Source organism: Lemur catta, chromosome 12, assembly GCF_020740605.2.
Source record: "Lemur catta isolate mLemCat1 chromosome 12, mLemCat1.pri, whole genome shotgun sequence".
Lineage (NCBI taxonomy): Eukaryota > Metazoa > Chordata > Mammalia > Primates > Lemuridae > Lemur > Lemur catta.
Window position 1 is genome coordinate 29,856,015 of NC_059139.1, and position 23,114 is coordinate 29,879,128.

Genomic DNA, 23,114 nt, shown 5'->3' on the forward strand with positions numbered 1-23,114 from the left:
CCATAAAACCATAAATTAAACCTAAAAGCAGAGTGCATAGTAAAAATGAATTGCTTAATTGCCTGATTGTTGGTAGTGAACATGGAAGGAAAAAAAGATGTTGTAAAAGGTTGTGAAAATCTTATCTTTCGTGGTCAAAGCTGACAGAGATTGGATGGATTTATTTATAAGGTTTTATTAAAAATTAGTTTTAGACCAGTCTTGGTGGCTCACACCTATACTCCTAGCACTTTGGGAGACTGAGGCAGGAGGATCACAGAGCAAGACTCTGTCTCAATTTTTTCTTGAAGTAATGGTCTGGGAATGTGAAGGGCATTTTTTTCTTTTAGGTAATTGGCCTACAAACAGAGATTCTGTGTGTTATCAAGATAATTTCTTGAACTTCATGTTGCTTTTTATTAGGTTTTCAATTATTTAAGAAAAATGAGTCTTCTCAATATTAAAAAGACTAAGTTTTTATTCACAACTGTGTAACCTTCTGTATTTGCTTTTAAAATCTTTTATTGTCACTTTAATTAAATAACTGAGATCATATTTAATTGTTTTAAACTTTTTAACATTTTTGACAAACTTCCCAAAATCAAATTCTAAATGAAGTCTTTTTGATCTTGGATTAACTTTGGGATTTTCCAGATTGGGCCCCTGGAAAGCCACAAAAGATGTGTCTCTCACTTTATTAATTTAATAAGATTAAATTAATTATGCTTATTTAATATGTTAAATTATATGGGAAGCATTGTTAAATGATAGGATATACTAAACCTTCTTTAAATATATTTATGGGTATGCTATTAATAGGGGGTGCTACAAAAATTTTATGAGATTCCTAGAAATCTAATATGTTATCAGTCATAATTTTGGTTATTATGTTAAAATCTTGTATGCCACACTAACCAAATTTTCTTGACAATGGTATCATTATTATAATGACTTCTCATTGTATTTTTAACTATGGCCATTTTAAGTCATTGTCATCCATAGACAGTTATTGTTTTACTTTAACCCTTCTGTAAAAGCATTTGATATCAGCTGTAATCCCAAATTGCTTCTTCAAGATTCATGTACTCTGGAATACAGGTTTCTGACAACTTTACAATCATACCATCAGACCGGGTAAGAATTCTCAGAGATCTAATGAAACGTATGGGTTCAAGAAACTGCTAGCCCAAGATCAAGTAAGACAAGAATTAATTACATGGGAGTGAATGAACTGATGAGGATAGTTTTTTAATGACTTTTTGCTTAAAACATTGCTGGTCCTTTAAAGGTTTTTTTTCTATATTTAAGAAAACTTTTTGGCCTGGCGCGGTGGCTCACGCCTGTAATCCTAGCACTCTGGGAGGCCGAGGCGGGTGGATTGTTTGAGCTCAGGAGTTCGAGACCAGCCTGAGCAAGAGCGAGACCCCGTCTCTACTAAAAATAGAAAGAAATTATCTGGCCAACTAAAAATATATATAGAAAAAATTAGCTGGGCATGGTGGTACATGCCTGTAGTCCCAGCTACTCAGGAGGTTGAGACAGTAGGATCGCTTAAGCCCAGGAGTCTGAGGTTGCTGTGAGCTAGGCTGACGCCATGGCACTCACTCACTCTAGCCTGGGCAACAGAGCGAGACTCTGTCTCAAAAAAAAAAAGAAAAGAAAACTTTTCTTTTAAGCTATCTATACCTTATAGTGATTCAGTAAGGTATACTTTTGAGAATAAAAATGGAAACATTTACTTTTTATCCCTACCTCATCCCTGCCTGATCCCTCCAGAATTCATATACTATTTGTGAGTGTTTTTACTCTTGTGGCAATATAGTTATTAAGTTTAATAAGAATCCATTCTCCTTGTAACATGGCACAATTTGTTATATTACCAAGGCTTTGACTGGAACATAGTATTTTCAGATATGACCAGATGGCTTTAAGAAACTAACTTAGACTTTATGGAACCAATAAAAGATTCATTTTACAAAAATTGGCCTCAGGGTTCCCAGCCATACAAGTGAGTAAGGAATGTTACTTCCTGGCAGGCCCAGAAATCTCAGGATATTTTTGGGATCTCAAGGAGAGAGGAATTCACCTAAATCTATATGTTACAGGTACAGCCTGATGTCAAGTCCTTGGCTAGGCTTCCTAGCCTCAAGAGGCTTTTAAAAGTTTAATTGGGGATTTCTTGTCCAGCAAAAGCAAACTTAAAAGGCCCATATGGTCAATCACTATTCTTGCTGCACTTATGTAATAATCAGGCCAAGTTTAATGAAACTTATTTAGTAAACAAATCAGTCTTGTTTTGATTATCTTTGGTAGAAATTGCGGGGGGGGGAGGGCGACTGTAAGACTGTAATGAGAAAAAATATATTTCAGGAGAAAATTATAGAGGATTCTAGCCCTATTTGTTTTCTCTGAGGTTTTATCATCTACCTGCAATCTGGATTGATCCTGAATTTTTTTAGTTTCCTCCAATATTTGGTTACAACTCTCCAAACTAATATTTCAATTTTTTTTCCTGTCCTTCTGGCTTAGAATCACTGAAATTAAAAATGTTCTTTTCCTGAAGTCCTTTAAACTGAAGCTGGACAACTTGATATAAACTTCAGAAAAATCACCATAGCAGGTTTATGTGTGGCCAACCTTCCTGACATTCAAACTGCAAAAAGGAAAATCTATCAGATTTCCACTGCCTGTAATCAGTCCATTTGAAAATGCTTCAAGCCCAGAATCTAGAAATCTTATTAACTGGCTGCCCTCTGAACTCAGAAACTGAGTTTATAGTTTGTTTCAACTATTACTCTTTTGTTTTTCTTTTATTTGCATAGAGTAGAAACTCCCTTCATTAAAGAAAGACCTGATGGTTCATCCAGGAGATACCCTCTGCTACTAAGTCCCAACAGATGATTCAGTCCGACCTTAATGAACAAAAGGTGACCAAACAAGAAAAAAAGACTTACACTGTTCAGAGGAAAGAAGAATGTTTCTTATTTTCTTAAACAAGAGGGGACACTGACAAAGAATCTTTGCTTGCCCAAACTTTAGTCAGGTTTCTGAATCTTTGGCTAGTCCCATCTGTGCAATTCCTTGCAAAATCCAGTTGTAGCAAAGAACCCTGCTAAGTTAGCTTAGCAAGAACTACTCCCCACCCTTGATATCTAATCATCCTCCATATCTGATCAAGTTCCTTCCCCTTCACCATTTCCCAGGGGATATATGATCCCTGTGGCCTGGCCTGTGTAAGAATCCTTTTAGGTCCACTCAGTTAGAATCCCCCTAACCCCCAATGTTTCCTCTTAGTAATTTCCCACCCATTGAGCCCCACACTGTTTTTTGGTATAAATTCCCACACGCCCATGCTGTGGGAAATTGGAAAACTCAGACTTGAGCCCAATTCTCTCCCTCACTGAAAAACCCTATTGCAGTGGTTGCTATACTTATTGCAATGGTCCTGAAAAAAGTCTTCCTTAGTCCCTTTTGTGTTCTCTAAAGGAATAACTGAGGCTGGGTAATTTATAAAGAAAAAAGATTTATTTGGCTCATGGTTCTACAGCCTGTACAAGAAGCATGGTGCCAACATCTGCTGTTTCTGGCAGGATGGGGTACGGGATCAGGGGTGGGGGTGGTGCTCAGACTGCTTCCATTCATGATAGAAGGTGAAGGAAGCCAATGTGTGCAGAGATCACACTGTGAGAGAGAGGGGAGGAGGAGGGAGCAGGCTCTTTTTAACAACCAACTCTCATGGGAACTAATAGAGTGAGAACTCATTCACCTGCCCTTGACGGAGGCCATTAATCTATTCATGAGGGGTCCACCCCCATGACACAAATACCTCCCATTAGGCCCCACCTTCTACATTGGGGAACAAATATCAGCATGATGTTTGGAGAGACAAACATCTAAACTATAGTATCCCATTTCTGGCCCCCCAAAGCTCATGTCCTTCTCATATAACAAAATACAATCATCCCTTCTCAATAGTTCCCAAGAGTCTTAACTTGTTCCAATATCAACTCAAAAGTCTAAAGTCAAAAGACTCATCTGAGACTCAAGGCAGGTTCCTCCCAGCTATGAGCCTATAAAAAAAACAAACAAACAAACAAAAAACCAAGTTATTTACTTCCAAGGTACAATGGTTGTACAGGCATAGGGTAAGTGGTCCCATTCCAAAAGGGAGAAATCCACCAAAGAAAGGGGGTAAGAGGCCCCAGACAAGTTCAAAACCCAGCAGGGCAGATGTATGTTAAAGCTCAAAAATAATTTTTTGACTCCACAGCCTGCATCCTAGGCACGCTGGTGTGAGGGGTGGGTTCCTAGCTCCATCCGCATGGCTTTGCTGGGCACAGCCCATGTGGCTGCTCTCGAGGATTAAAGTTGGAAGCCTGCACCTTCTCCAGGCTGAAGGTGCACGCTGCCAGTGGCTCTATAATTCTGGGGTTTCAGGGGCTTCCCACAGCTCCGCAGGCACTTCCCTGGTAGAAGCTTTCTGTGGCGGCTCTCCCTCTGCTGCAGGCTTCTGCCCAGGCCCCCAGGCTTTTTGTTACAACCTCTGAAATTTAGCTGGAAGCCACCAAGCGTCCACTACTCTTGCATTCTGGGTGCCTGCAAACTTAACACTGTGTGGAAATCACCAAGGCTTACTGCTTACACTCCCCAGAGCAACAGCCCCGGCAGTATCTGGGGACCTTTGAGCTGTGGCTAGAGCTAGAGTGGCTGGGATCCAGGGAGCAGTTCCCAAGGTGGCACAGGGCAGCAGAACCCCAGCCTATCCCGTGACATCCTTCTGTCTTCCTAGGCCTCTGGGCCTGTGACGGGAAAGGCAGCCTTAAAGATTTCTGAAATGCCTACAGGACCTTTTTCCTATTGTCTTGACTGTTAGCATCAGGCTCCCTTTTATCCAAGTTAATTTCTCTAGCAAGTGGTTGCTCCACAGCACCCTGGGATTCCTCTCCTGAAAATGCTCTTTCCTTCTGTACCACATGTCCAGGCTATGAAATTTCCAATTTTTATGCTCTGTTTCCCTTTTAATTATAAATCTTACCTTTAGGTCATTTTTTGCTGCTATATCTGATCTTACTCTGTTAAAAGCAGCCATACCACTTTTTGAATGCTTTGCTGCTTGGTACATTTTTTCCACCAGATACCCTAGGTCCTCACTCTTACATTCAGCCTCCCACAAAGCCCCAGGGCATGGACAATGCAGTCAAGTCGACATAACAAAAGTGACCTTTGTTCTCATTCCCAATAAGTTCCTCATTTCCATCTGAGACCTCATCAGCATGGTTTTACTCTCTATATTTCTATCAGCATTTTGGTCACAATTATTTACCCAATCTGTAAGAAGTTCCAAACTTTCCCTCATCTTTTTGGCTTCTTCTGAACCCTTCAAATTCTTCCAACTTCTGTCTATTACCCAGTCCCAAAGCCGCTTCTACATTTTCAGATATCTTTATAGCAATACCTCACTCCTTGGCATCAATTTTCTGTCTTAGTCTTGTTTTATGTTGGTATAAAGAAATATCTGAGGCTTGGTAACTTATTAAAAAAATTATCATTTGTTTCATGGTTCTGCAGACTGTACAAGAAGTGTGGCACCAGCATCTGCTTCTGGTGAGGCCCTCAGACAGCTTTCACTCATGGCGGAAGGTAAACGGGAAGCAGTGTGTGCAGAGATCATGTGCCAAGAGAGAAAGCAAGAGAGAGAGTTAGTTCCTCTTTTAAACAACCAACTTTCATGGGAACTAACAGAGTGAGAACTCACTCAGCCCCCAGAAAGGAAGGCATTAGTCTATTTGTGATGGATTCACCCCCATGACCCAAACACCTCTCAGTAGACCTCACCTCCAACATTGGGGATCAAATTTCAACATGAGATTTGGGGGCAAACATCCAAACTATAGCACTTATGTTTTAACAAGTCTCGCTGAATAATGTTTTCTTTAGCATTGCACATTTTCCAAAATAGTTAATACCAAAAAAGGGTGTGGGGGAATTTTATGTGGAAGAGAAAATCTCTGCCTTTGAATCCCTGTAAAAGTTTTTTGGTCCTTTCCAGCTAAAGAAATGGCAGGCCAGTGGATGGAAGGGTAGGTCTTTCTAGGAGAGGAAGGCTAAATACTGTCTTCTAAAAACTAATATGGAAAAGTAATTATGAAGTAATTTAATATGCCCATTGATTTATTCAACATATTTACCTCTATATATTGCTATTAATTTATTTTACTTTTTTTCTCTTTTTTTCACCCCACCCTATCATGCACTTTCCAGACCACTGTGTGCTCATTGCCTCTGGAAAAGGAGGCAAAGATAAAGCAGAGAAAAAATGTTTTTCTGGCTTGGATTTCCAAAGTTCTGAGCCCTTAGGAAAACAGAGAGGATTCTAGACTTAAGGTATTTAGAAGCAGAGCAGATTTTCTCCCCATCTTATTCTAAAACAAAACAAAATGAAACAAAAAACCCAAATCCAAAATCCTTTGGGTTCAAAATGGAAGAGTGGGGAAGATAATGAAAGTGAAAAGAAGTTTAGGACCGACAGAGAGAGAGCCACTTTTAAACAATCACTCTGATAGGAATGTGAATGTTCCAGAAAAGATCCACGGCGAGAAGGGGGCCCAAGAGAGCTGAGCCTGAGTCAGCACCCACATTCTTTTCTTGCATAAGCAGAATATGCTGTCTAACCACAGGGGGGATGCTCACTGCACTTCCCCGTGGGATTCCCCCTCGGCTGTAGGCAGCATTGTTCCTGATGATCCCAAGTGATCCTTACCAGTGCCCACAGGGGTGGAAAATGACATCCCTAAAATGCCAGAGGATACAAAAGAATGTGGGGGATGTTTATGTGGAAGAGAAAATCCTCGCTTTTGAACCCCAATAAAACATACCTCTATGTTTTACAGAGTCTCCCACCAACATCAGATAAACAATAGAAATATTAATAGGATTTTACGGAAGTAGTTCTTTAAAAAACATATCTCATTTTCTTTTGTTTTATAAACAAATAAATGTAGAATAAAATACTTTATTAGTGTAGCAATAGTATATAGTGTAGCAAATATTATATAGTGTAGCAAATATTTATTAGTGTAGCAATGTTAACTTTGTCTTTTTTTGTCATTTTTGTGAGTTCTAAAATTTCCAGCATGGGGAAATAAGTGATCTTTTTAAAGTCTACAATTTGGAAATCGGGCTAAATTTGTCCCTTTTAAAATAAATTAAAATGTTTTAAAATTATTCCAGTAATCCATGTTATTATTGAAAAATTATAAATAAGAAAAAAGAAATAAAAATATCCATAATACCACCATCCAGAAATTTTTGGTATAATTTTTAGACACACTATAAAATGTAATCATTCAGATTTCAAGAATTTAACTTTACAGAAGTTTATTTGTAGTCTCTCCCTTTATCTTACAAGGCATGAGCTGAGCATGACAAATTGGGAGCCACCATGAAGGCACGAGGGCAATGCAAGTATAAATTTTCTAGTTTAAACTGGCAAGGTTTTGGTGGACTCCTCGCATTTTTTGATTGAGTTCTTTTGCCTTTACTGTTTGTATCAGTCAGCAATTAACACAATAGTGCTTAGTAACAAATCCATTCCAAACTCAGTGGCTTAAAACCAACTGTCACTTATTCTCATTCATGTGTCAGAGCCCGATCTAGGCTGGAATAGACTGGACTTGGCCCCAAGTTGCAAATTGAATTCAGGTCTGCTCTACATGTCTCTGATTCTGCTGGGAACCAACAGATTACCCAAATTATGTTTTTGTCATGGTGATGGCAGTAGTGCAAGAGAGCAAGTCCTGCCATATAAGCACATTTCAAGCCTCTGCTTGTTTCATACCTGCAAAAAGCCTATTGGTCAAAACAAGTCAATAATTAAGCCTAAAATCAAGGGGCAGCAATACACATGTCACTTCATTAAAGATAGTCCCACATCCAACAAAAGTAAGAAGTATACTTCTCCCATGAAGGTGGTGGGAAAGAGGATTTTTAAGTAATGATGTACTCTATTCAATTAATTTTCATTACAAACATTGAATATAAGTTTGATTTGTAAATTCTTAAAGTAATTGTATACTATTAATATAATTACATTTTGATTTACAAAAATTTACCCTACAATTTTTTCATGGATGACTCACTCTCATAAGATGGGAGAAGAAAAATATGTTTTTAACGGATTTATATTCAGCGGGTTATGTAACTGCTTTTCCATGGTAGCAAGTAGCGATAGCAGTATTAATTCTCATTCCTGGTTCTATTGCAATTTTTTTTAGAATCAATAAGAACTTTAAAGACCTAGAACAATCATATTTAACACAAAGAATTCCCTACATAGGGCAATAGAAAGGCCAAAGACCACGAGTCAGATTCAGGGCAAATAAGATTAGCAACTGGGGAAAGGAGAAGGTACTTTGAATGCTGTGATGTCAAATTAGAACTTTGCAAGAGCCTGTCTACTGCTAACACCTCAGGCTTTCATAAAAGCAAAATCCTAAATGAAAAGCAACAAAGTGACTTTGAAGAGAGTGCTGCAATGCATTTCCTCAATTCATTCTGCTTGCATGAGCTGCTGCTGTTTTCACTGTTTTATCAGTCACCATCTCAACAACCCTGGAAAGAACACTGTTCCCTTTTCAAACAGGTGGAATATTTGCAATACTTCCTGTTCAAAAGCATTATAATAATCTCTCTCTCTTTACTCTGAATAAACTTTTCTCTCTATATATATTCATAGATTTAGAAGCAATGTGAAACCCATTTAGTTCGTACTTCTGGTATTAGGCAGGACTACATCTAAAATAACCTAGACAGAAAAGAAAAAATATGGCTAGGGTTGGCAACCTTTTTGTTGGAAGCTTGCTAATGTTGCTAATGTCAACATTTTAGGAGGCTGGTGTGCCAAGTGGTACCAGGAGATAAACTTGTACTATATAGAATATACGAGCTGCTGGCATTGCTTTAAAGTGGTGCTGCTGTTGTGGCCACACCTAGTCTTGATGGAATCAAAGTTAGATTGGGCCTGGCATAGTTCTACAGGCTAAGCTGTAGGCTAAGACTGATTTGTGAGAACAGGCAGTAACTTCCCTAGAACTGCAAGCAATTAATATAGGATAACTATTTACACCATCTTCTGCCAAGTTTTCCATGCAAGACTATTGTTGAAGAACATTAGCCAATCGCTATTGATCAAGTCATGTCATGTCTTTCCCTTTTGAAATCTTTTAGTGGCTAAGAAATTCAGATGTCTGTGCTTTACACATAAGTTCCTTCATGATTTGATTTCTGAGTACCTTTATAGCCTCATCCATAGCAATATTCCTGTCCCCTTCATGCTTTCATGCGGTGGCATGGTAAATATTTAACAGTTGGCTTTCTGGTAACAAAACAGAAGCCCTGATTTTTAGTGATTCCAATTTCTGTGGTGTAAATACTCCCACTATGGCTGGTATAAGCTACCAAGGTGAAAACCACTGAATGTGCAGTTGGGAAGAGAAATGCACAATTGTGCTTGCAACTTTATGCAAGCCAGCTCCAGCTCACCACTGCCTCCATGCCTCCTCATTGCCTAGAATGTCCTTCTTTATGTGCCTCACTCCTACTCTTCCTTCTATCCTCAGCCTCACTGACACCCCTGAACCTCCATCCCAGCTCTGAGTTCTATGCCTCCTGTCTGTGTTTCTATTTTGCACCATGGAAAGGTTAGGTCTTTCTTTCTTTCAACAAGTATGTATCGAGTACTGCCTGTGTTTGACACATTAGCTTAAGTCTAGGAGAAACATTGTTGAGCAGAGGAAATTACTCAGGCTCCCAGCACATTGGCGTAGCCTCTACACAAAGGCAGACAAACAGTAAGTGTGGTAAGTGTTGACTGAGGTTGGAACAGAGGAGGGCACCAGTATGAAACCTAGCCTGCAACTGAGAGAATAAAATTAGAAGTCCAAACTGTGAGGAATAAAATCACCCTTTTCTTGATACGATTTACCCCCTTAAAAGAAAGATGAGTAACTATGCCAGATTCAGAGAAATGCAGTGAACTGGTGCATGTGACTTTTTATCAGACTAGCAATACACCAGTAGGAGACATTGCCTTCATCCTGCCCCACAAGCTGCCCCTGAACATACGAGTGGGTGCTGACCTGGTCTTAACAAATCATAGTACTTCATGCACTTGGCAACAGTGGTTGTCCCAAAGGTAGATCCTTGATCCAAAGTGGGCAGCTACTTATACTGTTTTTATCCTGGGATTGCTATATAGAGCCTGGGGAAAAGAAGTTATCCTTCCCACTGCGTTTACTAAACTGGAATGTTATTGCTTTGGAATTTCCAGAGGACAATTTTTCCTTGTTATTTGAAAGAGAAACCGGCGAACAGAAATGTTAATGGGAAAAGAGAACGTTCTGGTTGAGTTGAGTCCTCAGTTCAATTTCCTGAACCCCTTGTTACTCCTGCTCTGGCTTGGTTGTCTAGGCCACCCAAGCATGCCTCCCAGTTGTACCAGTCAACAAATCATATCTTGTCTTTGCTGGTTTGAGTTACAGTTCTGTCATGCAACCAAATGTTTCCTGACAAACATAGTGACCCTGGATGAGGCCGCAAGGAGGAAGACTGGATTGTCACTGCCAATAAGAAAATGTACCTCCAGGGAGGCACTTGTTCCACAATATCTTCAGCTTCTGTCTCTGCCTTAAATCTGTCTGGATTCCCAGATGGCACCAAGCCCACGGGGCTTACAAATATGAATAAGAGGTAGTCCCTATACAAGGACTTAGAATTTACTTGTAACAAGTGTATCTCGACAATATGGTAGAAAACTACTGGATAAATTGGGGAAACAAAGGAGGAATTAGTTAATTGTAGATAAGGGTGAGGAAGAGAATGAAAGAAAAATGGTTCCTTAATAATAATGATTTCTTATTAAGTAATTCAGGTATTTCTCTTTGCATGTGTTTATCTCATTTAATCCTCTTCTACAACCATTAAGGAATAGGAATCTTTGTTCCCCTAATTTTTCAGATGAGAAAACTGAGATTTGATGTAATAAGAAATTGTGTAGCTTGCCCAAGTTCACATACCTGATAAGTTGCAGAGTCAGCAGTTGAGACTGTTTGACTCCAAAGCCCAGTCATCACAAGCCTTTCTTGGGATGTTACAATAGTTTCACAATTGCTATCACAAAGAAGGAAAATAATGTATAATGGAAGTTTATACCTGAATTTAAAATATATATTATTGAAATTACATGGAATACAATTCCAAGTAGAGCTCTGCCAGAAAACAAACAAGCAAACCCAAATGTTCAGTCATTTAAAACTTTTTGGAAATGCCACATTAGGTATATTACAGGCTCAAAATTATTCAAAGAGGAATCTATTTAACTTTATTTTATCCACTTTTCCCTAAAATTACTTGAAACTGGAACTATTTAGGGGGGTGGAAACTTCATTATATAACATGAAATTAATATCCCATAGAACACTCTTGGGGAAATGCTTCTCTTTTGTAAGGAAAGCCTGAAATGTCAAAGGTCAGTGCAAAATGAAATCAATCAGTTAATCAATGAGTATATATTGTGTACCTCCAATGTATTTAATACTAAGCATTGTTCCAAGGGTTATTCAGGGGCAGTGGAAACAGGAAAAGCAACAGGTAGAAGGGAAGATCTAAATCTCAAGGAATTTAAAACAACAGCAATTTTGACAATAAATAAGACCTCACATTAACCCAATAAATATCCATTTAAATATTGTGCATCACAAGTGCTCCTAGACTTATGATGGGGTTATGTTAATTTATTGAATACTGTACTGAAAGTGAAAGAATGGTGGTTGTATGGTACTTGAAGTATGGTTTCTACTGAATGCATAATGCTTTCGCACCATTGTAAAGGTGAAAAATCATAAGTCAACCCATGGTAGGTCAAGAATCACCTGTATGTTAAAATAGTCTCTATGGTAAGCTCTTCAGTGGTTACTAAGATGAATTAAAAACAGTCCCTGCATTCAGGAAACTTATAGTCTAGAAATGGGGAGTTTAGGGAAGAGGGAAGATTAGTGAGTTGGAGAAATTAGGAGATTTTTTGAGGAAGGTAATATTTGGTCCGGAGTTGGCTTTATTTTTGTTTTTTATTTCAGCATACTATGTTTAGTTTATGTATATTGCCTTTCTCTCACCCAAGTGGGAGCTTCAAGCATGTTCATCCCTGAGATGGTACACACCACAGCCATTAGGTGTGAATATAACCATCCCTTCCTCCTTGATCCCACCTGCCCGACACCCAGTGAGTGTTACTACAATATGTGCACTTAAGTGTTGATCAGTTAATACCAATTTGATGGTGAGTACATGTGGTGATTGTTTTTCAATTTTTGTGATACTCTACTTAGTAGAATGGGCGCCAGCTCTATCCAGGGTAATGCAAGAGGTGCTAGATCACCATTGTTTTTTGTGGCTGAGTAGAACTCCATGGTATACATATACCACATTTTATTAACCCACTCAACTTTATAGGAGTAGAGAGTATTTATAACATAAAAGGGATTGCTATCCAGAATATATAAAGAACTCCTACAAATAAATAATACAAAACCAGAAAATGCAATTAAAAATAGAGAAAGGATATGACAGGCAATAATACAAAAGACTATACAAAAAAAGTGTTTACTGCCAACAAACACTTGGAAAAAATTCTCAATCTAACTAATAATCAGGGAAATACAAATAAAAACAAGATGCATACTTTTCATCCAGCTGATTAGAAAAAAAAAAATTAAAAATGGTAGTATCTCCTGTTGGGAATGTTGAGAATTAGGCCTTCTCAAAAAAAGTTGGTAGAGCATAAAACGATAAAGGAATTTTGAGAGTAATTTGCTTGTACCTATCAAATTTTAAAATTTCCAGTTTCCTATGACCCTGTTAATTCACTTCTAGCAATCTAGCTAAAGAAACTGCTGAAACTGTGCATAAAGGTGTGCATTTATTGCAAATTGTTTTAATCACAAAACATTTTGAAAAAGCCATTGTGACCATAGAGGCATAGTTAAAATTTATTATGGTGCATCCATTTAATACAATTCTCCACAATGGCTAATGGAACAAGCTAGATCTCTTTGTACTGACATAGATAGTTCTTCAAGACAAGTAGAAAAATCACGTTGCAGAACAACATGTATTATGTAGTTCCATTTAAATTAAATTTTAGGTGTGTAAATTTATCAACATATATACATTTGTGTGTAGATACACAAGAATGAAGAATGGAAGGATTCCTGTATAACTAATACTAATTACCTCTGGGGTGAGGAGTGGAATTAGGGGTTAGGATGTGTGGGAATTTTCACATTTTACTCTATATACTAACATATGTCTTAAATCATTTGCATGGAGAATATATTCCTGAAGTATTTATGTACTTTTAAAAATACAGAAAAGGAGAGGTATTCAAAACTAAGAATTAATGAGTGAATGCAAGCTGAGGAATTTTTTGCATGGGAGGGTGAGGCATCTAATCTAATTAAGGTCTAGATAGATGCTTCCAGGATAGAAAGGGGAAGTAAAATTTATTGATAGAAAAATGGGACTAAAAGTGAAGTTTGGATCTAGAAAGAAAAGTTTGGGTTTCATGTTGTAGCTTTGGTATTAGTTAAGTTCATTAAGGTGCTAGAAATGGCCATAAAACGTCAATGCCACTGCTGTGCTATGCCATTTGACCTTGGGTTCCGGGGTTTGTTAAGAACCAAAGTGACAAAAATTTCACATCAAACCACCTAAAAACTCTCCTCCATTTCATTAGGTTTTTCGAGATCAACCTTGATTTGCTCATACTTTGATTGCCAGACTTATCAGATGAGGTCAGAAAAGCAGGATTAGTTTCTTCCTAAACAAACTCTAGCAGCTTTATAAGGAAAGAATTGCTCAAGTCCACTGTACTTAGGAAAGGCCAGTTGGGCCTTAGAGGGTGTTTGAATTTTATGGATTTCTTTTTATTACAGAACCACTGCAAGTAGAAGCTATATCCATCTAAAAATTCAAAAGAACTTTTGAGATCATCCTCTTTCCAGTAGCTTCCCATTTATCTCAGATAAAATCCTACTTCTTCACCCTGGTTCAAAGGCCCTTTGTGGTCTCCTCCCACAAGGTAGGACCCCTTGGCTCCATGCTGTCCCTCCTTCACTGATTCTGTCCCAGCGCTGTTTCATGGCTGAGCAAGGCTGCTGGGCACTCCCATGGGCGTTTGCTCCTGGTGACACTGTCATGCATTTGACACAGGCAGCTGTTCTCCTCTTTGCTGATCCTGCCTCCTGTCTTTTTTTTCTTAATCCCCATGGAATAGCGGAGGCCAGGCTTTCACTTTTCTTAAAACTGTACTAAGGGCGGGGCCATTTGGGAAAGGAAGTCTATGCAGGGCAGGGAAATATAACTGCCACTAGCAGAGGTTATTTTGAGAGTCCATAGACCCCAGGCCTCCTTGGGAATCCGTTACAGTGCTCTTGGCTTCATCCCTGGCCTGCAGCCATTGTGGGTTCAGTTTACTTGCTAGGGTGACGTCTGTATATTTATCTAACCTCAAGTTCAATTCAACTGCTGAAAGGTTTGGAGAGAGGATAAAGTTTATTATAGCCCATTTTCCACCTTAGATGAGTTAATTAATCCCTTTGTGCCTCAGTTTCCTTTTCTATAAAACATGAAGAATAATAACAGCTACTATAGGGTTATTGTGAATATTAAATGAATTAATATATGTAAAGCTTTTAGAGCAGTATCTGGCACTTAATAATTTCTGGATAAATGTGAGTTATTAATACCCACCTCACATTATTGAATGTAATGCCACAAGTCCATTACCTTACACTTTTTCAGTTGGGTCTTTCAGCAAGGAATTTATATTTTTTCTCTAACAAATTCTATCTGTTGGCTCGGGATCATTTTTCTGAACTGGTGGGACTTTTTGGGATTAGGGTCTATCATCCAACCTGTAGGTTATTATCTTCGATTTACTCTGGGATAACACCAGAGTTTTCCCCACATTGTGAATGTTGATTTTTATTTATTTAACAAACTGGTGAAGGGCCTAATAGGTGCTATGCTCCTGAATGCATGTGAGTGTGTGTTTGTGTGCACATTAGTGTTTAAGACAGGGATATAACCCTGTCATTTCAAAGGTGCATATAGTTTTTAATAAAGGACTTATATTGAGTACAAGTAATCTAAACATTTCAACAAGAGTTGGAGATGGGGCAAGGTAAAGAGAGGATACTGGCTGTGGGCAGAGTTTGAAAGAATCATTTCATAAGCACCTAGGTGGAAGGCCCTTGGAAGGACCCTAGAAGGATCTAGCTTGGTACAGTTTTTATTATAGAAACTTATCTTGCAGAAATGCATACTTGATAGAAAGGTTAGTTTTTATCTTACTGCTTAAAATTTTAAAATATTTAAATATATCCTACCTTAAGGGCGTGAACAGAGTGAGGCCAACTTTGTTTAACAAAAACAGGGCAGCCTGTGAAGCTTGAAAAAAATCAAACATAGGACAAATAACAAGAAGGCCTATTTTTTTGGAGTGTGTGGGAAACTAAGAGTTGATCTAGACAAAATGCATTTGGTAGCTTTAAAATGACTTCAAATTTATTTGTAGCAAGGGTCTACTTTAAGAATGCCAGACTTGTGGCTAAATAACTACAAAAGAAAACTTTCTGCGTTAATAGATTTTAAAGCTTTTAGGGAAGTTGGAGTACATAATGGAAGAAGGAAGTACCCATGATACTCAGTGGTGACGTGAAAGAGAACAAAGTGTTTTTGGTAGCCAAGAGCCTACATAAATCAACATATACAGGAAGGACCAAGGGCTTGGACCTTTCCTACCTAGACAGGAAGCATTTCAGGAGAGGACTGAGCAGGAGATGTAGCCTATTGTGACTGTGACTCTACTACACCCAGGACTGCAGTGGATCTAGACAAAGCAGAGGAATGTTTCCTTTTATAACTCACAATGGATATGGCTGTACAACAAATCATTTCATAATGTTCTCTTTCCTGCAAGATGGAGTTGGAACCTATGATCTCTCATTGACTCTCTAGAATCGTAAGAATCCATCAGGGATGACAGTCCTTCCTACTCTTCCTAAACATCATGTGGCCACTGTCAGAATCGGAACTGCACTGATTAAGGGTCTGAGAGTTTGTCAACTCTTAGGAACTTATGTTGATAAGGAAGCTGGGGTAAGTATAAAGAGGCTGCAAGGAACCACCATTCATGCATTCAAGCCAACACTTGGGCCTCCCTCCTGTATTCCAGGCACTGGACATGGCGCTGGGAATGCAAAACAAAGTAAGAACTGGTCGGCTGGGGGAGCCTTCTAGGTGGAGAAAAGATGAACAAGAAAAGTGCCTGTGGGAGGTCTATCTTAGGGCTTAAGGCAATACAGAGGTGGGGCAGCTACGTCAGCCTGAGGTGTCCTTAGGCAGAACAGAAAGTGAGCATCAGAGCAATATCTCATTTCTAAACAACAGGATTGTGGGGGCTTTCTCTGGACTGACTGGCAAAGGGGTGGCTTTTGAAAACAAACCAAACGGATATCCATCTTTTAGGAAGACCCTGGAACGTGCCTGTTAATTCTGCCAATTTTCTATGAACAGAAATACCTGAGAGAGAAGAACTGGTTGGTGAGTCTCTCTGGAAGTGGAGGAAGTCGCTCAAAAGGGGCTGTGTTTTGTAAACGGCGCCCCAGAGGGGCCGAACTACTTCGGTCTGGAGGAAAAAGACTCAGGAACTAAGGAAAGTGGAGGGTGCATGTCTAGCGTAATTTCAAGGCTTTTTCCATCCTGTCTGATGTGGCAACAAGGCAAGATTTGTTCGTTTTATTTATTTATTTTTTTTTAATTTTTAAAGATTTTGCTTTTCCCCCCTTTTCCCCTCCCAGCCACTCCGGTTTGGGTTTTCCATATGACTCATAAATCCTCTCAAAAGTGGAGTCGAATTCATAAAAGTGGTGGAAGGGGGTGGGGGCGGGAAGGCTGGGAGCCCCAGGGAGTCTTCACTAGCTACACCGCCACTCAGCTCGCGGCGCGAGTGCAGGTCGGCGGTGGGGAGATCCGGCTTGCACCCGGGATGGCGGATACTACTGAAGCCCCGGCGGCCCGCGGCCGGGCCGGGTGACCAGGCGGCGGGCGCGGGAGGGTCTGCGGCGGGCGGGCGGGCGGCGCTGCAGCAGCCTCGGCGCGGCGGCCGCCGCCCGCGGGCGCGAGTGTGCGCGGGTGTGGAAGGCCGGCGTGCGGGCCGCGAGGGGTGTGCGCGCGCGAGTCGGAGCGGGGCTCGCCCCTCGCCGGCGCCCGCCGCCCCGCCGCCGGTCGCTCTCCGGCGGTCCCCGGCCCCCTCGGCCCCCCACAGCCGTTGGTCCGGGCGGGGGAGGGAGAAAGTGAGACTCGGTGTCATCACCATCCATTGTCAGAAGGGGAGGAAATTGGAATCCAGCAGCGGCGAGCAGCAGCTGGGCGGTCACATCTGGGAATGCAAAGCCGACCTCCCCCTCCTGCTCCTCCACCACCTCCTCCTCCTCCTCCACCTCCTCCTCTTCTCCTACCCGGGATCACTTCCGAAACCACTTCGCCTTCAGCCCCTGCCTCGGCCAGAGGTTTCATTTTTAACTGAATATTTACGAAAGCTGGAAGCGTGCGAGGGGGGTGGGGTGGGGTGGAAATAGCGGCTGCTTCTTTTCCAGGGATTTATTTAATGGGGATGTGTTCAAGGCAAGAGCGAATTCAGAAGGATATCGACATCGTGATCCAGAAGTCCAGAGCCGAGAAGGACTGCCTGTTTGCAGGTGAGTTCTCGCCTTTCCAGAACCTCGGACCCAGCGCCAGCTTCCTCTGCCCTCCCGCCGCCCCCTTTCCCAGTTTTCTGACCGCGCGACGTGTGTGGCTGGGGGTGGGTTGCACGTCCCCATTCCAGGGTTCATTTGGCAACAGCTGCTGCAACGAGAGCAGGAGCCAAAAGGGGGAGGGGGCGCCAGCCTCTCCCCTTTCCCCTCCCCCCAAGTCTGGGGCAGCCACTGGCTTTGGGGGCAGCACCCCGGTGGCCCGAGCAGGGGTCTAGTCGGAGGGGCAGTGAGTTGCATTTCCAGCCCCCAGTAGATGCCCGAAGCGTCCAAGCCCGCCTCCCGGGTTCCAGCAGCGGCGGCCGAGCGGGGCAGGTTGGACCCGCCGGGTTTGCGCAATGGGCTGAGCGGCGGCGGCCAGGAATGGAGCCGGCTGCGCTGCGCTGCGCTACTCTGCAGCGCCCGGCGCGAGGGCCCCCGGGGGGCAGCGTCGGGCCGATCTCTGGCCCTGCGGCTCCCTCTAGTCCCCTGCGACCGGCGAAGAGAAGGGATTCCCGGGATTCCCGAGGCACCCAGCGCCTCTGCCTGGGGGTCGCCTTTCGTCCATTTTGCTCCCCCGGGAGAGGGATTGGCTTTGGCTTTCGCAGTCGCTAGCCCGGCGGGGGCCACTTCCGGCCGCCCCGAACGGGAAATTCCCGTCGTTGCCATGGCACCCGGCACTTGTTGCGGGGGGCGGCCTCCCGCGGCAACCGGCCCGGGGGGGCTCAGCATCCCGACCCGCGCGGCTCCCCAGCCGTAGCCTCCCGCCCGGCCGGGCCTCCCCCTCGGCTCCGCTAAATAGGGGGCCCGAGTCACGCACAGGGTTAACACGTTCACTCAAGGCGTAGCTCTTAACAGCACTTTCTGTTTCAGATTTCAGATACTCAGACTCCACCTTTACTTTTACCTACGTTGGCGGCCCCAAAAGGTATTTATGTGTATAGAGTTGCTTCATTTCCTGTTCACACGCCTGTGTTTCCTTTGTTCTTAGCGTGTTCCGCGTTCGGGTATTTTGTTTGCTTGTCTGTTAGATTCTTGTTGCGATTCTTCAGCCACATCCCAAGCCTGATGTCCCTCGGTTTTAAATTAGCCCAAGGGAGATAAATGTTTGATTCAGCTGTTTCGAAGACCACGCCACAGGCAATGAGCAGAACTCAGGTTAAAAGTGTTCTGCTACAGTAGTAGATTGCTCTTGCGATCTTGATATAGTCAAGCGGGTGCAGAACTGGATTACTGAGCATGAAGCGAAATGCGTAAAAGACATAAGATGTCACAAAATAGTTTGATCAGTCACAAGTGATGATTTTCCTGGTGAGTTGGGGCTACGTGTTTCCATGTTTTCTGAAGGTTGACATAAACATGTGGCCTGCCAATTATCCATACATTTTTTTTTTTCAAGGGGTGGTATTTTGTTTTTTCACATTTATTTGTAGGAAAGAATTTGGAAAGTTATATGCAGCTGTAGTGGAGGACTTCTTTCTTTTGGAGGAAGAATGAGAGATGCACATTTTAGTACTGAATGTGAACAATCTGAAACAAGCCCAAATTCAATTTTGTATTTAGGAAGTAGAGTTAAAATGAGAATATGCCTTGCTGCCCTCTCTTGTTAAGTTAGGATTTTCTTTGTTTTAGCCCTTTAGGGACACACTAATTTAAAAGAGCTGTGGCCACAGAAGAGCACTGTGAGAGATTTAGCCTAGGGGGATTCCTCAGACCAGCCCTGCTGTTAGGACTTGACATTCAATATCATTTGACCACATTCCAAAATATCTCTTAACTAATGGAAACATTTATGAGCGTATAAATTGCAAAAGAAGCTTTCTTTTGTAAATAGATTTTTAAAAAGCTTGGAATTAATGTGAACTTTTAAAACACTTAGGATCTGTGTTGCATTCTACATCTTGAAACAACTTTATTTAAAATGAGTATCAGGTTTCCGTACCTATGGTAAACCTAAACCCCAAGATTGACATATTGATTTACTAGTTGAAAATAAAACAATCACCAAACTTCACTATGTACTTTTTGGGAGAGATTAAAATTACCATGTTTCTTAATTTATCGTAATATTATCATCCGTGTAATTATGAATAAAAACATTAGAGGAAATTTGATTAAATTTACATTACTCCTACACTTAATATCCAGAGGATGTTGATATATGACTAATATCCTCTTGAATTATTTTAGGAGTTAAAATATACTATGTACCCCTTTGAAAACTAGGAGTTGTCAGTTTTCAGGATTGTTGCTGTTCTTCTAGTAAGACTGTGGACAGGAAGGCCCTTGGGTGGGCTTTTCAACTAAGCAGCTTTTTTATTTCCAGTAAGATACTTCAGTTCTTTTGGCCTCAGTTTACTTATCTGCACAGTAAGGGGGTAAACCTTGCACTTAATCTCTAAGATCTGTTAGATACTGCAGTTAAGATTATTTATCAGCAAATTTTTGAACTGGTGTTAACATAGCTAGAGGTGGAGAAGAGAGCAAGGCCAGGGTGTTGGGATGAATAATTAACTAATCAAAATAACATTAGCTTTCACTGTAGGAATAAGTACTATGGTTGTTCTTAAAGTAAGAGATGTTTCCTTTTCTATGTAATCCTATTAAGGGATAGTTTTTTTTTTGTGTGTGTGTGTGTTTTAAATCACTGATTTAAATGTACCTGAATGCTTCTCAACACTTTGACAAAGATCAAGTGCAAATGTACCCGGGCCTTGTATATCAAACATGGATCAACTTGTTAAAAGAGAAGTATAGCTGGTTAAATTGCTGACCTGAGCAATTGCTTTGTCTGTTCAGAAGCTTGTTCTACAATATAATATATAAAAAGCTGTTACAGTATGGTAACAGTAGTTAGTCCCTTTATGGTTTGTACCTGATGGCAGAGAAGACTTTTTTTTCCTGAAAATAAAGTATAGTTTGTTTGCATTACCTTTATTAGAAACCATTATTTATCATCTATTTGTGATCCTGACATTTCAAACATTTAAAATTAAAATAATCCTGCTCTATTTTGATTTAATGTGCTTATCAATTTACAATATGAAGTTAATAGTGTCATTTCATATAAACTAGACTTAATTCACCGTTGAAGGAAGTGGGAGAGTGGGGGTCTTATGGAGAGATAGTACATGATTATCTTGAACTGTATTTAACTATCATTTCATCTAAACCATTGAGAACATATTTCGAGAATAATTTTTAATTCAAGTAGTAGATAAAACTTACTATACCATTTCCTCTGTGACATTTTCCAAGAGTGAGTTACATAGTATTCTGAAGACAGGTTGATCTTACATGTTACTATTCAAAAAAATAGTACTGAGATTTTGTTTTACATGTACACTTTTTTTTAATGTTTCTGTGAGTAAGAAGAAATGCTAAGAGGTGATTGCAGTCTGTACTGGCCAGTGGCATAATAAATTGGCCTTTTATTTGGTGGCCCTCAGACGGGCAGTTAATATCTGCTCCTCTGCCTTGTGGACTGAGGTGAGGAGTGAGGGGTGAGATGGTCAGCTCTAAGATTGAGTTAAGCTAATTTTTCCTAATGGGAAGGTTCATAGAATTATATCCTCGCTATTGGGTGTGCAAACTGAGGCTCAGAGAGTTTAAGACACATAGTCAAATTCACTCAATTAAATGATCCATCGGCCATGTGAACCCTGTTCTCTCATACTCCTGCAACCTGGGTTCTTTCTACATTAGTGTTCCTAACTCTTTGAGTATGCAGACCACCAAAAAATTATGTAGATACTTACTGGAGACTTACAGTTTTAATGTCTGTTGATTGAAGAGCACTTAAAAATAAGGTATTAAATGTTATGAATTTGGTTATTAATAGCATCAGTATATGCTTGCAAACTTGTGGCATTTGTATTGTAATATTAAATTCATTCTAGCAATGTTCCTTATAATACTCCTGATTCCAGACTCCTTGGAATAACTCCACAGCCATCAGTGATTCAGAGCCTGCCCAGTGCTGCCTCCCAATTTCAGAAGTGTGCCAAGAATTATAAACCAGAGGCTTCAATTGTGTACCATTTAGAAATTTATGCAAAAGTCATTTTTTCCCTATACCTTGTCATACTTACGATTGCCTGTGTCTTCCTCCCTCACTGGTTAACAGTAAACTGCTTAGACCCTAAAGGTTTGGGATTCTGGTTCTTATCTCACTTGCAGTCAGACATGGAGTTAGTGGTAGAAGAAACAGAAGGGGTAAAGTGGGTGGTGACAGCACTGAGGGGTAGGTAGGAAAGCAGGTTACCTGCAGCCAGAGGTTACGAAAGATGAGGCGAGATCAAAGCCAAGTCTTGACCAGGACCACAGACTGCTCTGGGATTCCCTGAGTGTGAGCTTTCAGCCAGGAAAGGATTGTAAAGATGTAACTCAGGTTTTAAACATACACAAATAAGAATTTTTTATTGTAAAAAAAAATTAGAAAAAGAGATATGCCAAAAAGAAAATAAAAAACACGTGATTCCTGTCTCCTATTAACATATTAGAATTCGTTCTTTCAGAATTTTTATGTGTCTATATGCATATAAAACATATAGACATCCAAAGATTGTGTTATACTCTTTTGAGACCTCACTTTTTTCACCTAAGAATAGAGCATCAATGTTTTTCTTTTAGAGAGGATATGAGAATAAAGAATGTGTACAAAATTGAGAGTTTTCCAATCACAGAGTGTGACTCTGCATGATGAGAAATCTAATATTAGATGTTATTGTAAAATTGGAAATTTAATATTTGGCAGAATATTTGGAGTTGCCTACATATGTACACTCTTTATTGTATTAATGGATACTCTTTTCCTGTGGTCGTGGTGGTTTGACATCTTTTGAAGTGTGTCTTCCTTGTTCAGGGATTTCTGTCCAGGTAAATAAGTATCAAGTATGACACTGATAATAGTACTCCAAAGTTCCTAAAAAGTACATGCTACCTCCTCTTTCTCTGGGCCTTTGCACATGCTGCCTGGAACACCTGCTCATATCGTACCCTCCATCCTCTCCCCTGGCTCATCCCTACTTGGTTCTCATTGTTGAGATCTCTGCTAAGCCAAATTCTCCTCTGGGAAGACTTTCCTGACATCTTTCCCTGAATGATTCTGCTAGGTGTTTCTAAAAAGAAGAAAGATTTATATGACCTGAAGAGAAACTAGGGTATTCTGCTAGGTGTTTCTAAAACCATGTTGTCACATTAGATTATAATTATCTGTTTACATCTGTTTGAGTGTGAACCTTTTGGAGATGGGAACTCTGTCCTATTCATTGTTTTTTCCCTAGT

At 40.6% G+C, this 23,114-nt stretch overlaps 1 protein-coding gene across 3 annotated transcripts in view; it reads left to right on the top strand.

The window, feature by feature from the left end:
- Nucleotides 1-16,473: 16,473 nt before the first annotated feature.
- Nucleotides 16,474-23,114, top strand: part of PARP8 (poly(ADP-ribose) polymerase family member 8) — a 150,902-nt gene continuing 144,261 nt past the window's right edge. The window contains exons 1-3 of one of the 3 annotated variants that reach the window (XM_045566348.1): nt 16,474-16,817; nt 17,694-17,795; nt 18,702-18,756. In XM_045566348.1, coding sequence (XP_045422304.1) covers nt 16,766-16,817; nt 17,694-17,795; nt 18,702-18,756 — 209 coding nt within the window. In that variant the 5' untranslated portion in view covers nt 16,474-16,765. Of the gene's footprint in view, nt 16,818-17,288; nt 17,607-17,693; nt 17,796-18,701; nt 18,757-23,114 lie in introns of those variants that run through there. The other 2 variants (XM_045566346.1, XM_045566347.1) reach the window with 2 other exon arrangements.